This window comes from Gallinula chloropus, assembly GCF_964237585.1.
Source record: "Gallinula chloropus genome assembly, chromosome: 2".
NCBI classification, from domain to species: domain Eukaryota; kingdom Metazoa; phylum Chordata; class Aves; order Gruiformes; family Rallidae; genus Gallinula; species Gallinula chloropus.
The window spans coordinates 34,798,187-34,817,126 of record NC_140086.1 but is presented as its reverse complement, the minus strand read 5'-3'; the positions used below and the strand labels follow the sequence as shown (position 1 = coordinate 34,817,126).

At 37.7% G+C, this 18,940-nt stretch overlaps 1 protein-coding gene across 1 annotated transcript in view; it reads right to left on the bottom strand.

Moving 5' to 3' along the window:
* Positions 1-18,940, bottom strand: part of STAU2 (staufen double-stranded RNA binding protein 2) — a 172,904-nt gene that overhangs the window by 83,540 nt on the left and 70,424 nt on the right. Inside the window, exons 10-11 of the mRNA XM_084260187.1 lie at positions 16,216-16,347; positions 13,730-13,790 (exon numbers count right to left, since the gene is read on the bottom strand). Of these exons, the coding sequence (XP_084116313.1) occupies positions 13,730-13,790; positions 16,216-16,347 (193 nt within the window). The remainder of the gene's footprint in view (positions 1-13,729; positions 13,791-16,215; positions 16,348-18,940) is intronic.

Genomic DNA, 18,940 nt, shown 5'->3' with positions numbered 1-18,940 from the left:
ACCTGGACTTTAAAACCGTGGATAGCACAGAACACACACCGTGAAAAATCAGGTTTGGAGATCTCCAAACCACCAGGAACAAACAGCTGCTACTTCAAAACAGTAGCACGATCAATATTTCTCTACAGCCTCCTGCCTCCTACCCAATACAATCATTTACGCTGTGATTTCACAAACAATTTACACTAGCTGATGTCAGCACAGTCACCATCACAAGTAGTTCTTTTCTCTCCCACCTACAGCTGCTGTTTGTTCTCTCCAGCTGCTATGCTGCTTGTGCCAGCACCAGCACCTGTAGGACCACGCAGGGATGCTCATGAGAATGAGCTATGGGAGGCAAAGGAAGGGCAAGGCAGCGTCTTGCCAGAGCCACACTGCCTCAACTGCTGCCTTCAAGCATCAGCTGAATTACATCCACAGCCTGCGTTTAAATAATCTTCATTTACCCTGCAGCCACATTGTTACTGTGCTAACGACTCTTGTGTGACTGACTGCTGGGAAACAGGAGTACATACATCAGCTTTGCTCATATTCTGTGCAGAATTAGGGCTGAAGCTTGCCAGTTTTCATGTACAATGAAGCATTTTGTTGGAAACATGAGTACCAAGTTTGCTGATCGAAGGGGAAAACCTCTTTCTTATTATAAATAAATTGAAAAATGAGCTTGAAATGTGTAATTTCATATTAATAGCATCCTTTAATCTTCTAGCATATAAGTGAAAATAGCGTGGGTTAATCTGAGCCATATGGAATTTCATTCTAGGGATGATAAACCTGTTTGTTAACTAATTTAGTAATCCTTAGAGAAATCAAGTGGTTCAATGCTTAATTAATTTGCTGTACATATTAAATTAACCTCAGATTGTAGAATAAATTCCAAGAAGAGAAGAAAATTAATTTCCAGGTACCTAGAAAGGATTCCTCTAAACCTTGTAGTGCAAGTAGTATTTTTTTTAAAAAAATGTCTACCACCGGGAGAAGACTCAAGAAAAATATTACCAGTAATTAATGGCCTCATTTTCACCTACATGGTGAGAATGGAACTGCCTCACTGCTGACTCAGCAAACTTCTTACTCCTGGATCTTTTAATCGATTCACTCGCACATTTGGCTGTTAAATTGATACTGCTTTTGGAAAGCTGGAACATCAGCTTATACCATTCATTCAGACCTATCTGATATTCACCTGGTTGCTCTCCCCACCTGCCTTCATGGGGCTGGGGAGCCTGGCTGGACCCTGAACTCAAACTTTCAAGGTGTTTTTACTTAGTCTTACAACTGGCTCCAAAGCTGGTGGCCCCTGTGCTGAACTCCAAAGCTAAGCACAAATTCATTGCTATGGAGAAAGAAGAAGAACAGGGTCCCTAAAATTTCTTTTTCTCTATTTGGAACAATTTAGAATATAACCCTATATATAACAACAACTGTGTAAGCACAGCAGTATTTTGTAACACATAATCACTGTATGATAGAGTGATTCTATTCCCTTTTTCTGAGGCTATAATCTCCAAGCTCTATTACTGCTGATGTTTTAAAAAAGTCTTATACAAGAGATAACATGAATGAAAACTAAAGTAGATAATGCAGGTATCGATAGCTGACATTAAGATTACGAAACCAAACAGCAACAATAACATGGAGTGGCAGGTGATCGCCACCTCCTATGCCTTGCCCCACTGTAAATCTAATGTCCTACAAATATTTGAGAAAAAGAAGAGAAAATCAAGGAAAGGTAAAACAACATACTTGATTAGAAATAATATATTAGCCCCCTCCCCCAATTTTAGAAAAATATAGTACAACATTAACTTAAAAAAAAGTTTAAAGAAGTTTAAAACCAAGTCCAGAGCTGCAGATGTGTGTCCCATTGATGTAATATTACTTAAAACAAACATTTTACATGCTTTCTCAGCCATTTCACTGTTTTTACATGATCCACCCAAATATCTAACTGCTGTCTGGAACAATGGTTTGGAATATTTCCAGATTACTAAGCTTTCTAAATGTTAAAATAACTAATATGCAGCATATGATGAATAAAAAGATATTGAGCAGAGCAATAGCAAATGCTCCTGAAGTACTGACTTTACTCTAATGGTGATGTTAAATTAATAATAGTACTTTTACACTTACGCAACACCTTTCTGCTAAAGACTTCAAAGTGCTTTACAAGCAATAATTAATTTAAATCATACATTGGCTCTGCAAGGCAGATATTATATTACCATCATTGATTATCTCTGGAAACAAAGTAACGTAATATTCCAGACATTACATTAATACAGTTGCAAGCTATTAACTTTTTATATTCAGCTGTTAACTTTTTATATATATTTCCTGAAGCTTCTTAACAAACCTATTTTAAAAAGCCAGTAACAAACTTTGTCTCTTTGAAAATTTCTATCAGACAAATTCATTGCAATTCATGATCTATTTTTAAGGTATTACTGAGGTTTTTTTATAATCATTCCTCACTGTGGCCTGCTTACTTCAACTCCGTTGAACCACAGAAGACTCTGTGTGTGTGTGTGTTTGTGTATAAACAGTTTAGTTACAGTAGTAAAGATGTTACCACAAGACAAGGAGTATGACATCAACCAACCAGTAAGTGTAAGAACAGAGGAATTTTTCAGAAATTATCTTAATCAGTCTTCAAACAAGCACTTTTACAAAATACATGGGAGAAAGAACTACTATCTCCTAATACCTTTCTGCATTGCAGGAGAACATCTCTAGGTGAATGTTTTGTATTATTTTAGTCTTTCAGTTAAAAAGAATATTGGATATTTGTGTCTGTTAAATATTTATCCCATACCAACTTCACCATACTCCGAAGGTAGCATCGTAACTATTAGGAATCACGGGGACTACAACATTACCATTTAGACCAACAACACTGCACCTTCTGCTGGATGTAATTTAGAGGTACATTCATGAAATGTGTTAAAATAATTTCTATTTCTATTATTTAAACCTATGAGTAAATATGCTATGACGATATGCAGACTAGCTATGCAATGTAATCACTAACATTTGAAAAACATGTTTTATTTACCCTTGCCAATAATTGTTAGCAGCCTCTCTTCTGGAATCTCAGAAAATGCCATACCTAAGACCTCTCTTAGCTAAGAATAAATTTCTTGGTCTTCCATTGTCTAATTTTGCTGTCATGCACAAGACAACTGCAAAACAGTATAGACTACAAGGCAAATGTATGGTTAAGAGACAGAGAGTGGCCCAACTATCCTTAACAAGCCTTTCCTTTGAAGTGTAATGTTGGTGCTTTAAGTCCACTCCTCTTCCTAGTAGCAGTAGTACAGGCAATCTCCAAAAATATGTTGGAGTGACGTTAATTTTACCCCTAACCCTTTCTCTACAGAGTCCCTGCCCTGGTTTGGGCGGGGATATAGTTCATTTTCTACCTAGCAGCAGGTATAATGCTGTGTTTAGGATTTAGGTTGACAATGATGTTGGTAACACACTAAGAGTTCAGTTGTTGCCAGGTAGTTGAGGACCTTTCACTTTCTCACACTGCCCCACCAGTGAGGAAGCTGGGTGTGCACAAGAAGCTGGGAGGGGACACAGCCAGGACAGCTGACCCAAACCAGCCAAAGGGATATTCCATACCATATGACATCATGCTCAGTATATAATTAGGGTTGACCAGGAGGCAGCCCAGCGAAGAACTAGCTGTTCATCAGCTTTGGGTGGTGAACACTTGTGCTGTGTATCACCTGTTTTGTATATTAATAAATCTTTATCTCAAGCCACTAGTTTTACCTCTTTTTCTTTCTGATTCTCCCCACCACAGTGGGGTGGTGGAGAGTGAGTAAACAGCTGTGTGGTTGTTGAGCTGCCTGCTGGGTTAAACCACGACAGGTCCCCTTGGCTGGGAAGCCAAGAGGCCCTTGCTGCAAAAGGACCTTCATTCGTTTTGGAGTTCATGGAAAACAAAACTATCAGAGGGACCTTCTGTATGGACTTTACTTTTTTTTCACAGACAACCCCAATTTTCTCCCTAAGCTCTCACCTGTTGTACAGGAAAGCTACCCTTGTTGGTGCATCAGAAACAGGGTCAGATGGTATATGACATCCCCTGACACCCCTGAACTTCTCTAAACTACAGTGATATGGGGCACTAGAGTGAAGGAGTACTTTCATGTCTTGTGTAATGATGCAAAGTAAACTTAATATCCAAACGTGTCACACATAGAATAGCATCACAGTTTAACACCCTGATATCTGAAATAACTCATCATTGGATGAAAAAAAGATTGTTAATAAAGAGGTAACAGGTATTTTTGGAATGGAAGAGAATATTAGGTATATAAAAATTTTTAAAAAAGCTTTCTTTCAGATTATGCCACATATATTGACATTAAATAAAGCCCTCATATTTTACTGGTTAAAATACGTGGCAAAAACTTGTATTAAGGTGGGAAAAGCTAGATACAGATCCAATCCCGACTTCACTATTATGTCAATTAAAATGGGCAAAGCCTGGAAGCACAGAGGACTTCCACATGCAGTAATTCCATCACAGAACTGACAGGTTCTCCACATGCCCTAGAATAGGGCCCATTACAAATCCACTGAGAGCAAAAGAGAGAAAGAAACCCAAATAACTATTTCAGTAACATACCTGAAAAATGTAAATATTATCATAAAAAGGAATTATCATTTTATTCTGTTCTCATTGTAAAAGCCTATTTATATACTAGAGTATTTTCAAATTTTACTTTATTACCTCAGTAGGAACTCAGAAAACGTCAGTCAAACAACTGAATAGGCAAATAGTATGGCTGTTATGTTCTCAGTAATAGTCTACAAACAATCTTGGCTTGAAATACGAAGATGCAATCATTACCTACTTAGTACAGCTATCTGTGGTATTTCTAAGTCACCAGCTACTGCAAGATTCAGACGTGAAAAAATGTTTTGTCATTACACAATGTCCTTCAATCAAAAGATCTCGTCTACTTGACCTTAAACAAACTGATGTTATATAAAGTCACTCATTAAAATTCTAGTTTATTAACCCTAAAATAACCATGGCATCGAAGTAAATCCTATTAAGCTCTTCACAAAGTCAAGCACTGATATCCCTAATTTCATTGGAACATTTTCTGTAGAGCCAAAAAGGAAATTGCAGTGTTGCAGGGGACTCAAATTGTATAAATTTCTGTAACATTTGGTGTTTAACTCATATGAGGAAGTCCTTTAAAATCTCCCACAGCTTTACTCCTGCTTGGGAACATAAGATTTTGGTAAAAATAAGACATAGTGTTTGCAGTAGGAAATTCCTAAAGGATATTCTATGAAATATTCCAATATGCAGATGAAATACCTACACCATTATTTTTAGCTTGTAATTTCTGCATCACAAAGTTGCCAACAATATATCAGTGTACCAGATAACTGAAAGTTAAGATGAAGCAGGCTGTGGAAAAGAACCAATCTAAATGAAGAAGAAAGGACAGTATTCTTATCAGTAAAGAGGATCAGCAAATTTGGAGCACAAGCAAATGCTTACAGATCAAGGTACTTGTAAAAGCTGCAAGAAAACTGTTTTTGAGGGGGTAAAGCAATTAGGAGAGTGCCCAAGTGCAACTTGGAGGTGACCTAGACAGGCAAGACTATTCATTAACAGATTAAGAGGGGAATGAGAATTGTGATGAGGAAAACAAAGGCATGACACACGTGTAGAAGAGGTGAAAGAATGAGCAAGTCTAGTAGACAAGGACAGAAAGGCTTTGCTGAAGTTAAGAAGGTCAAGGGGGACATCAACAAGCACAGCATAGGTATGAGTGAAGATGAAATCAGAGGAGGAAAAAGCGGTGGGGGAGTGGAAGTCACAGGGATAAGATGTTTGATAAAGGAAAGATGGAGGAGAGAATGGAGAATGAGGTCTTGCTTCTGACAGCACTAAAGCCTCCGTTTAAGCATTTCAGTTCTTCAAGGACATTATTATCCTATACTAAGAGTGAGGTATGTGGTGGATTCCATCTTAGGGATAAGGTAGTAGGAAAAGGAGAAGACTATAAAAAAAATCTCAGAAAAGTTAAAGTATGTAGAGAAACAGAGCATTGAGGTTAATTGTGTGATGCTGCTCCATTTATCTGGCGCAAGATAGAAATCCAAACGTAGATAATTTGCAGAATTACATTATTAAATCTGAATATTGGAATTTTAGGGTAAAAACAACAGGAGAATTTATCTGAAATTATCTCTAACCATAGATCTGTCTATCTACTGTCATGGTGCCTGTTCCCTCTTTATACATTTTATACATCAACAGCTTAACAGCTAAGCAGTCTCTAGGAATCTGTCTTGGGTTCCTTCTCAGCCGGAGGGCATCCAAACCACAAGCCTCACAGCCCAAGTGTATGTCTTGCACAACCCACACAACTCAAGAACTAGGCAACAGGTTCCTTGCAACAGTTTTGGGTGGGTTTGTATCTAAAAATATGCAGAATGTAGTATCTCTAACCAGCCAGGGAACACCAGAATACGTATCTGCACCTTCACTTGCAAGTGCTTTAAGCAACAGACAGGTTATAAAGTAATGACTCCTCTAGATCGCTCCTTCTCTGTGGATTTCTCTCATTTAGACAGTACCTGATTTTTTATTTCCTACCTGAAAATTATAATGATGCTAGATACACATCTCCAAAAGGTGTCTGCCATAATCTACGTGACTCTGCTCCCCATGAGTATTCTCCTTCTGGTTGAAGAAGAAAACTCAATCTAAGTATCTCAACTTTCTGTACGTGCTTAAAACACGAGGTACTTTAGAACCACACATTATACCTTAAATTCAGCAAAGAAAGCATCATAGCTGAAGATGAGGTACTTCAAGAGTCAAACCGAGCGTCTGTAAAAAGGAAAACACGGGGAAAGGAGCAGGACCAACTACAGTCCTGATTTTACACACCTGAGTTATGCTCAAATCCCACTTACACACAAAAAAGCTGATTTGGATCTTGTCACAAGCTCTCAAAACAGCAAGGAAGAAATAAACACACTCCCTTCCCTGTGTCATTGCTATTAGATGTTTTTTTATAAGAGGTGTTTTAGAAGCTTTTCCAACTATTTTTAAAAATATGTGGAAGTTGTACTTAATGGTATTATTCTGGGTAAATTATCTCATTCTCACTGCTAGATGAAACTGAAAAATAACACACAAGTATTAACAATGTCAAAGACAGCATAGATTTCCTAGCTTCAGTGGCTCATGGAAGAAACAAAACTAGACAAATCTCCTCTGCTTCTAATTTAAATTTTCCATTATCTTCAGCTAGAAAGAAAATCTCAGACTCTTGCTATAAGAAAATCTCAGACTCTTGCTATAAGAAAATTAGCATATCAACCCAGCTGCCACAGAGGTAAGGTGCTTTTTAAACATAACCAGCTGCTAGACTGCTTGAAAAGCCGCTATCCAAAGTTGTGAGACACACAAGAGTGTCAACAAGCAGCTCAGATGATAGAACTGCTGCCTGAAACACACAGTGATGGTAGAACATTCACCTGATGGTCTGTTTGGTAACCCCCCCCCATAAACCAAAACAAAAAGGCCCAAATCAAACGGATTGAAAACTACTGTTCTGTGGCCTGTGCTTCACCAAATCAGTGGTGTTGTCAACCCATCCTACTGTGGCTTCTATTCAGAATGACAAATAATTCAACAAATGTTCAGTGATGTATCAATCTAACTCCTAGCAAGAATGTATTATAATTGATGAAGTCTACTAAGATTGGAACCAACTCAGAAGTGAAGTTCAATGAAGCAACAGTACTTTTCCACTGCAAATCACCTTTGAAATACACCCCTAAAAAATTAAATCTTCCAGCAAAATATAACACATATAAATTCCAATAAAAATTTTCTAAAACACAAACAAAAACCTTTGTTCCCAAACTGCAGACTTCAGTTACTGTTCATGGAAATACGGGGGTATTAAATTACATCCACCAGGTATTTTTAATCTTTCTCATATTCTTAATCTATTCTTTAGGTAGCTTTTTAAAAACACTAAAATACACGTTATTTATAGGAAAAAAGCTCAAATTTCCTTATCACAGATCTAAAACCATCTTCTGAATATCTATTTGCTTTTTTCCCTCATTGCCTCTTTTTTTTTTCTTTTCTTTTTTTCTGAGAACAATTGCATGAGATCAAGTATCTTTGTTCCTCAGGAGATCATATGCTCCTGCTGCTCATTTACCATCTGAAATCATAATCATCTGTTGGTGACAATCTAATCATCTTCACAGTAACTAATTGTGATGTCACAAACAAATGATTATGATTTCAGGTGGTGAACAAACAGCAGGAGCAGATGTACTCTGAAGAACAAAGACTGTAAAGTCATGCACGAATCCTTAGTAATAAAATGTTAGGCAAGAAAAACAAAGAGCTTGTCCTTGACAGAGAGGTAGCACTGCTCTGAATCTAATTTCTCTATTATTGGTTTTTCAATACTTACTCTGTGATTCCAAAAATTGATGGAAATAGATAAAGGAAAAACTATAATATGGGAAATTGAGGGTGGGGAGCATATAAAAACAGCTAGAGGTTTTTTTTTTTCATTGTTAGAATTACAATATATAACAGCACTGTTACTTTTTGCTTTTATTTTTACATATTTGTGTTCTTCATAGCTCATCTAGAGCTTCTCCTGGAACACATCCTTTATGATGTTTGTGATTACCCCATCCAGAAATATAAAACCAAAACATATCCTCAAGAAAATGCACTTTGCATTAGGATTGTTTATTTCCTTCACGTCTTGTTTTTGTTGATAAAACTGCTTAAATCAAATCCAGAGAGATAAATGAGCATTCTGTTGACAATAAATATCCCCTGTATGAGCTGCAAATGCTTGTGGTCTGCCCACAGTGTCTGGATGTCTACTCCTGAAGCATCATGGAAAAAAGTCATTCAATGTTCTTGTTATTTCATGTGTGAAAAATGTCTAAGGCATCTCAAACCAAGAAACAAATAGCTCCTTGTTTCATCTTTAGGACTGTGAAATGAAGAGGAAAGGTAAACTTGTGGGAAGAAGCATTTCCAGTAAGTAGGAGGAACAGAAGTGAAGCCTGCTGCAAGGATAGCTGGATAGCTGCAAAACTACATGATAAAAGGGAACAGAAGTTAACTTTCAAGGACATTTCACAGAAAACACTAAAAATGCATTGAGCTAGTATGTAGAAAGATACAGACTGAAGGGTATTTCCCATCAAAAACTAACTACATAACAAGGGCACAACGAAATCTGCTCTCCAACTGCTAAAATATGTAACTGTTCTGCTTTTTGTTTTTGCTGCACTGAAGTACACACCTGCACCTTACTATTCCAGTTTTATTTCACATGGTTTCAGGTGAAGATGTACCGCATTACGCATACAAAGAAAGAGTACCTGCCTGGAAAAGGAAACCGAGGCACAGTACGTTGTGCCAGCTGGGCAAGTTCTTTACAGAGAGAGTGATAAGGTGCTGGAACAGGCTGCTCAGAGAGGTGGTGGATGCCCCGTCCCTTGAGGTGTTCAAGGCCAGGTTGGATGGGGCCCTGGGCAGCCTTCTGTAGATCCAGGCCTGGAGGTTGGTGTCCCTGCCTGTGGCAGGGGGGTTGGAACTCTGTGATCCTTGGGGTCCCTTCCAACCCAGACCATTCTATGATTACTCTGCCTTGGTCAGGCCCCACCTGGAGTATTGTGTATATTGGGCTCCCTGGGATGTCCTCGAAAAAGTCCAGAGGAGGGCTACAAAGATGATTTGGGGCCTGGAGCACCTCCCCTATGAGGAAAGGCTGAGTGAGCTGGGACTGTTCAGCCTAGAGAAAAGAAGACTAAGGGGGGACCTTATTAATGTTTATAAGTATGGGATGCAGGGGGAAATGGCCAGCCCCTTTTCAGTGCTCTGTGGAGACAGGACAAGGGGCAATGGCTGCAAGTTGGAGCACAGGAAGTTCCACATCAACATGCAGAAGAACTTTTTCACAGTGAGGGTGACAGAGCACTAGGACAGGCTGCCCAGGGAGGTGGTGGAGTCTCCATCTCTGGAGATATTCAAGACCTGTCTGGACGCCTATCTGTGCAATATAAGCTAGGGAGCCTGTTTTGGCAGGGGGGTTGGACCCGATGACCTCTCGAGGTCCTTTCCATCCCCTGTGATTCTGTGATTCTATGATTCACTGTGTGGAAAACTAGCACATAATATTCTACTAGAAGAGCAGGCAAAGTGCTCTTAGGTAAATATGTACTGGCAGACCATCCCCCTCCTAAATACTGGCACATGATTTTAACAAGAAATCATATCTAAGGAAAACTGGTGTGAAACATACAATGGTATTGTATAGATCTCCAAGTGCTGCAATCCCCTGACATAAGTTACACTCTGAAAAACAGGCCTCTTCATAGAGCCATTCAGTAGGAAGGTATCAACTGGACTTACTGGTTACCTAAATAACACACAAAAACGTTCTCTAAGTTTTCTATCCAGGAATTTGTGGTTCTTTCCTATATATTACAAACAAATGATGTGATACTTACATCTTGAAAGATCTACAGGATGGAAACTATCATGGAGCTTTTCTATATAAATATAGACTTTGAGTGCAAATCAATACAGCAGATTCATAATTCTATCAGAAAGGCCATTTTAGAGACCAAGAGAGGTTTTGATGAGAAACTCAAAAAGAAGACCTATTAGCAACTCATTCAGCCCAGGGTGATATCACATTAACACTTTTAAAGAAGAAAAATGCATTTCTAGGTCTTCCATGAACCCTGGATGAGACTGTAAGGTGAAGACTGGTCTGTCTTTAACTGTAACATGTTAATTCTCCTCTACTGCCTTAATGTGGAAATCACAGCTAAGCTGTAAACTTTAAAGAAAATACCCCAGAAGAAAAAGCCCTTTATGGAGTGAAGATTTAAAAAAAATCAGTAAAATATATCTGTGCTTGTTGATAACATTTTGGGTTCAAACCATTCCCATTTTGCAAAGGGATAGCACAGTCCCTCTGAAATAAAAATTATACACTTTAATCAGCTGATAATTAATAATGCCTCTAGATTGGAACCCTCAAAAAAGGAGTTAAGGGATCTCTCAACAGCACTGTCATTGATAAATGCTCTACAACTACTAATATGATAGCTAAATATCTTTTGATTTCTTATGTACTTGAAGATCAGTAGAACATGAATGAAGACAACTAGAAATGCATTTCAAGTTTTAGAAAAACATCCCAAAATTTAAAAAAATCCTGTTTCTGTCCCATGGCCTGTGGTAGCATCAAAAAGGTCTGAAATCCATGAAAAGTAAGGTTTTTTGCTCAGAGCACAGGTTTGAAATACATATTTTTTAAATCTTATCTCCTATGGAGTGAGCTTGCATTTGTGTTCCTTTTCTACATTTCCCTGTAAAACTGACAAAGTTTTTTTGCAGATGAAGCCTAGTAAAGGGATTGTTTTTTCTTGTTGGTATAGTAGATGGTTGTGATGTCATCTATAAATATCTTCACTACAAGACACTGCAAGGAAAGTAGAGAAAAGCTACTGGTCTTACTCTGTTGTCCCAAACTCCAACATGTTAACATATGAAGATGTTAACGTTTGAAGATGTGTCACAAACCATGTCCTTCAAAATTCTGACAATGCAAATAGAAATCTTCTAGAAGTATTGATGGGGATTGATGACAGGGCTGGAAGGAAGCAATTAATAAGTCTTAGATCTTGCAGAATCCTTCTTTTCAAGGAAACACAATGATATGTGCGGAATCCAAGATGAATTTAAAATGTAGCAAATTGTTTATATAAGTTGAAGCACAAATTATTCCCCAGGCCTAGTGAGTGGGAAGATTGCATTGAAGCACTACTGAGCCCCCTTATAATCTGCTTATAGGTCCATGTCCTTCAGACATATGTAGGCAAAAAATCAAAGTTAGCTCACGTGTGTTTGTCTCTAGTGCAATCCTTAGCTGAGGGATATAATGCTTAAGACTTTTCAGAAATTCAGAACTCAACGCAGTTCTGGAGAAGAATCATACAACCACAGACTGGTTTGGGTTGGAAGTGACCTCAAAGGCCATCTAGTTCCAACCCCCTGCCATAGGCAGGGAAACCCTCCACTAGACAAGGCTGCTCAAAGGCCCATCCAGCCTGGCCTTGAACACTGCCAGGGAGGGGGCAGCCACAGCTTCTCTATGTTCCTGTGCATCGCCAGTCTTATAGTAAAGAACATCTTTGTAATATCTAATCTAAATCTACCCTCTTTTACTTTAAATCCATTACACCCTGTCCTATCACTACACTCCCTGATAAACAGTCCCTCTCCGGCATTCTTGTAGCCCCCTTTAGGTACTCTAAGACATAAGCCTTTTCTTCTCCAGGCTGAACACCACCAGCTCTCTCAGCCTGTCTTCACAGGAGAGAACCCTCAACCCTCTGATCATACTTGTGGCCCTCCTGTGGACTCACTCTAACAGCTCCATGTTCTTCTTATGTTGGGGGCTGGACACATAATCCAGGTGGGGTCTCATGAGAGCAGAGCTCATCACAAAGTGAAGGAAGTACTATTTATACTATCTTTACCACTCTAAACAGGAAAAAATCTAGTTATGAAGTCACAAAGGTCTGTCTTATTCATCACCAACTGCAGTGAAACTGAAGCTGGTCTTCACCAACAAGGCTCAAGGAAGACAGAAACTACCAGTAGTGGACCCTGATCAGAGTCAGGGCTATGTGAGTCCATTGGACCAAATGGGATACATCTTAGTGTGCTGAGTCAACTGGCTTATGCCACTTTATTATCTTCCAGAAGTCACAGAGATCAGGAGTCATCTTCAAGGCCACTATTACCATCAGAAAAGGCAGGCTAGTCAGCCTCACTACAGTCTCTGGGAAAATCATGCCATAAGTCTTCTTAAAGCCATTTACATGCACACAAATGAGAAGAAAGCCATTGTGAACAATCAGCACGGATTTACCAAGGATAAAAACACACCTCAACAACCTGATTGCTTTTTATGACAAAATGACTGGATTTATGCATGAAGGAAGAGCAGTGGATGTCATATACCTCGGCTTTAGCAAGGTTTTGACATCCTCTCTCACAACATCCTTGCATCCAAACTGTTATATTAGAGTCTAGATAGATGAATTACAAGATGATGAAAACCTGTTTGGACAATCAGGCTTAGAGGACAGTGGCAGGCTTTGAGTAACCTAATAGCAGCCTTCCAATACCTAAGAAGAAGTTGTCAAAAAGATGTAGCCAGGCGCATTCCTGAGCTATGTAGCAAAAGGAGTATGATTGTAAAAAACAAACATGAGATGTTCTGATTGGCGTAAAAGGAAAAAAATTCTATGTGAAGATAATTAAGTACAGGCTGCCCAGAGAAGGTATGGAATCTCCATCCTTGGAGAACTGGAGAAAATACATAAGTAGCCTTGTCTTAACTCTGTACAGGCCCTGCTTTGAGTAGACAGCTTAGATGACCTCCTAAAATCCCTTACAACTTGAAGGATTCAATGAGTAAATAAAAATTTCCTTGTTCCTGCACTCATTCATACCTACATTCACACAGAGGTCACTCAAGAGTTAATTATTCTAATTGCATATAAACCCCCTAAAATATTTACAAAAAGCATTTCAATTGTATCAAATAATCCAAGTAGTACACAGACAAAGAGAAGTATAAGTATAAATTTAGAAAGTATGGCTTACTGTTACTTGTTGGCTCGGGAAACCCAACATTCTGTCCATTCCAACTCTTGTTTTCTCCAAGCTGGAACAGGTAGAAAAAGACAAATATGTAAAGAACAAACTAATTCTTAAACAGAACATGCATGTTTATAAATTTAGTTGAAAGATTCTAAAAAGGAATGCCACATCTGCTCACAAAACTTTACAACACATCTTAATTTTTGTCTAAAATAGGTTATTTGAGGAATGTACCCTTCATGAATAAACATTAGCAACTATTGCCTAGCACTGAAATATAAATGTTTCCCCAAGGATTAGGCTCAGCTCAGTATGTTACCAAATCAGACCTAAAATGAAATGTTTTAAGCAGCTCTCAACTGAAAACATACACAGACAACAGAAATTACATACTAAAACAAGAAGATTCTAATATCTGCCTATGAAAGAACACATAAACATTCTCCAAGTACTTTGGGTGTAATTTAAAAATATTTACTTTCTAGGAATCCATTTAGTTACTGAAGTGGACGCAAGCATAGATTGCATTTTTCCATTATTTTAATATAGAAACTTTTTTGAGGAAGCTAACTGTCTTCAAATAATTTTAATATGTTTAACACCAGTTATTACTTTGACATAGAAAATGGAAGCAATTAACACAGATGTTAAAAATGAGGCCATTCCTAAAGTCTACACAGTAAATAAGATGGCAGTGTTCTAGATTTATGCATAAGTGTGGATAAACATGTCCAAACATCTTCACTAACTAGGAGCTACTGACAAGGAGTTCGATGACTGCAAAACAAATGATCCTTTTCAGTTTCACTAGGATTTTGTATGCAAAAAGAAAACATGGAAGATGACTGTTCTTCAAATGAATAAGTGATATGAAACCTAGAAATATCTGTATTTATTGTTGTCTGTGGCAGCAGCATGGTTTTGTTATGAATCCATACTGTGCATCCGTAACACAATCTGAAAATCAGCATGAGCACGGTGCTACAATATCAGAAAAACATTCCCAACGCTCCTCATTCCTCTCTTTTTACTGTTTATTTAACTTGATCATGATGGGGAATTTGACAGGAATTAGTCTGTGTGTAAGTTATCCTTAGTGCTGCTGCCTAACATGGATGCAGTCCACTCTGGTTTTCTCCTCTCCAACAGAATAAAAGTGGCAAGAAGAAACAAACATGGAAGCATGCAAAAATGGAGATATTACAACTCTTTGTTCTGATCCATAGAACTAAAATTCCAATAGCAGCAAAAGGTCTGTCAGGGCACTTCTGAATTGCTCTCCTCAGGACTGCACAACCATTACTGATTTCTTCCAGGAAGCCTTTACTTTTTTACATTATCTTGATTACCTTTTTACCTGTGCTGCCATCAGCACCATGCATGGCTCACACGACACTCTTAGGTCTTCACTAAAACAATGAATACTGTCACTTTTTATGTGCTGGGATTAATGAAAAAACACTGAGTTTGGCTTTGCGCTGCTTTTTAGGGAGGAAGAAGGAGATGAAAGGATTTTTGAAGGGGCAAGGGAAAGAGAAGTTTCCTTTTTAAAAAACATCAGAAACAACACAAGTGAAAACTGTCTATTTAGATGCCAATCTGATACATCAGCTAATCTACACTGGGCCCCAGTTTGGATACAAATAGAGAAACAAATATCTTGTAATGGTACATCTTTATTGTGCAATCTACATACAAGGAACTCTGCAATGCTCAAATTGGTAGAGATCTAAGGGCTATTTTCCTCTCTTCTCCAGCACAATTTAGTTGGAAAATTAAAATGCTTTCATCTACACAAAGTAACTTGTGTATCTGCTTTAAATATGTTCAATCTGTTATATACAGAAGATAAAGCCAGATGTTCCAGATATTTTATGTCCTTAACCCCAATAAAGCTGTATAAATTTGTTCTATGCTCTTGAATACTCCCACTACATAAAATTTGAGTAGTTCACATTTTTTTGATACAGTATCATGTTTGCTCATTGTGTTCAGAATATTAGGCCATTGTATGCAATTATGTCAATTCTGAGACATCTACGTCTGCAAGCATGTAATTAAACCTGTTTCTTTAAAGACAATGCACTTGAAAGCAAAAGTTTAAAAAAAACCAGGGAAACAAAGCAGCAATGCCCCTCTTTAGCCACTCAAGTTATTCTAATGATTTCGATGTAACCACAAGTTTCCACTGTGTAGAGCTCTCCAAAGCAACTATGTTGTGGGCTGAATTTTTTTCAGGCTTTATCTCTCAAAATTACTGAGTAAAAATACTTCAGCCAATTTAAAATCCAAGAATAAAACCTTAAGTTTTCCTATTAGGGGGAAAAAAAAAAGAAGAAAAAATGAAAAAAAGAAAAAGGTTGACTTATCTATTTTGCCTTGTTTTTCAAAAAGCCCAGATTGCCAGTGAAGAAGTAGTTGAAACCAGCAGAAAGTATCTTCTACAGCAGTAAAATCTTTGCATGGGCATCCTAACAGTTAGTTCTCACCTTTTCTGGCTGGTCTTGAAGAGGAGTAGAGGCTTTGTAACCCAGCTGTAGCAACATTGCTTCTGCTGCATTCCTTTTAGCTATTTTCTTGTTTGGGCCTGTTCCAGTAGTAATCTCATTGCCTACTTTCACCTTCAAAAGAAAACACCAATCATAATTATGGTAAGTGCAAGAGTCCTTAACATCACCATGTAATTATCTCGCTCACCTACCAACAACCATCAGCTCTTCTGATGAAGAGGTCATCTTTGGAAAGTAAGAACAGTGCAGAAGGGGTCTGTAACATTGCCTCACACAGAGGAGCCTGTTTAGGTTTTTCAGAAGGTCCCCAAACTCTTACCAAAGAGCTACACTTCTCTGTATCAGCGCACTCAGTTGTCCCTCTCTTCCACCCGCCTCTGTGACAATCCCATCCCTTCTGATGAACACCTCCCCAACTCTTACTCCCCCCTGTCTTTCTTAATACGGGAAGCGCTACAGGATCTGGACTTCCTCGTCCTTGTAGGAGTGTTGCCTGCAAGAGCCCCCAGCATCATCACGACAGTATTCAGAACAAAAAAGATATTTAAATCAAAGTGGTTTTAAAAGAAAGATGAAAAACATGTTTGCATTCTTCCCCCTTTGTTGCACAGCAAGAAACACAGGGCCTAGGGCTGCTTTCTTGTCTGCACTTACACCTGACAAGCTTTTATCAAGACTTCCGAGTCTTTGGAAAGAAGGCTCCTCATTGGACCTGCAGCCTGTGCTGCACATAGTGTTTCTGACAAACAAGATGACTTTCATGAAAGTAGGAGAAGTTAAAACCTCAAAATAAATTATAGATAATGGATATCCACAAAGACTGAGGTTCAAACATTCCTATTCCTTATGTTTGGTATCATTCTTGAACTCCTGAATCTACGTTTGTGATATTAGCACTGTTTTGCTATTCACTTATGCAATATTCATAGCTCTTTGGTAGCTACATATGGTGCTGTCCATTAAGCCAATTTATTTGCCCAACTTTCTCTTAAAGCAGCATATGATTTCAAAAGGGTGTTAAAATAAGGAAAGCAAACCAAAATAAAAATAGTAAAATAGACAAAGTGATACGAATAGAAGAAACCTTAGAGGTCAAAGACATGTAACAGTCTGCAAGGAGCTTTAAAAAATTTTAAAGATAGGCATACAATTGCTAAATAAATACTAAATGTATTTAGTAATTTATGTTATTCAATAATTATTCATGTCCCTCAAATTATCATGCATATTTTCCTAAGAGTTTGAATTTTTCTTTACACAAACACCTATTAATTCTACATACAAAGAAGAGGTTGTAGAAAATAGTAATGATCATGAATATTTCTTCAAAGTATATGTATAGTTAAACAAGATAAATATTAATAAACTTGAAATAAAAATATTATCCTCTATGCAGTTCCGCAACCACAATTAGAAAATAGCTTATATGCTATAAAATTGAAGGACTTCAATAGGACATGAAAAAATTGATAATTTATAACATAGCTCACAATAAATCAATGTGCTGCTATTTCTCAGACCTGTAAAACTGGTTTAGCTATTATTATAACCTCTATGAAGGATTAAAGGTCTGACTACAAAGAGAAAGAGCTTTCTGAAATTAACTTTGGGAACAGAACACCAACTAATGTCATCAGAGGTTTTCTTCTGTTTATCTAGTGGTCAGGACAAGTAATTGGATCCATTTCATCACATCTAAACTTGCTCTTTGTGTGACAGATAAAAATGAACATATTATCTCTGGATATTTTACTTCCACATTCAATTAAATTAAATGAAAACACTGTTTAAGTAGTTTACACAAAGGCTTTTTATTCTGATAAGGTTTTCTGCATGTCATAATGAATCCACTGAGACTTCCTGAAGGCAGGAGAAAAAGCAGTATTTCAGTGAGTAAATATCATAAAAGGGTAAAAACAGGGCTTTGGTGTTTTAAAAGTATATACAATAAAGCAACTGATCTATGGAATTTCTTGGGCTCTTTCACAAATCTTCCTAGAGAAGTGAATCTTCTATGTACTCACTGCTTTTAAGATTTTTTTTTTTTTAATTTAAAGAAAAGATTTTGCCATTACTGAGACTCCTCCAGTGGAAACCCAAATTCTCAGCCCATCCTCCTAACACTGTCCTCTGTGGACACTCCCATAAGGGTGTCAGCAGGGATAAAGGGATGGTCTGTGATAGGATCACTCTTTTTCAAATACTTCCATGTCATATAAAAAGTTGGAAATCCAAGTTTATACTCAGAAAAAAGATTCTGCAATAAAAGGAACCTACCACCTTCTTTTGCTTCAGAGAGAACAATAATCAATCATCAAGAAAGGTGACTGAGGTCCAAGGAAATGAAGATAGCTAGCCTATCTCAATTGACATGATGAAGGGATTTAAAGATTTAAGTGAAAACATAACCAATTTCTGGAGAAGGAGGTGCTGGAACATCACAAATTCTGCTTGTGATCAAACGTGACATTTTGGTGTGGTTTGTAGACAAGAAGTCAAAACATGTTCAGGTACACTGTTCTGAATTGTTCCAGCACAAAATTACCCCTGAGTGAAAACACAACAGTAAAGAATTCTTTCCTGTTCCTAATCTTAACCTGCTGTTCTGCTTATCATGCTTATATCAAATCTTTGTGAATGTTCTTAATTTAAAAATTAAAGAAACATTAATGAATTACTGTTCCTGTATTAAGTCCAGAGCCCC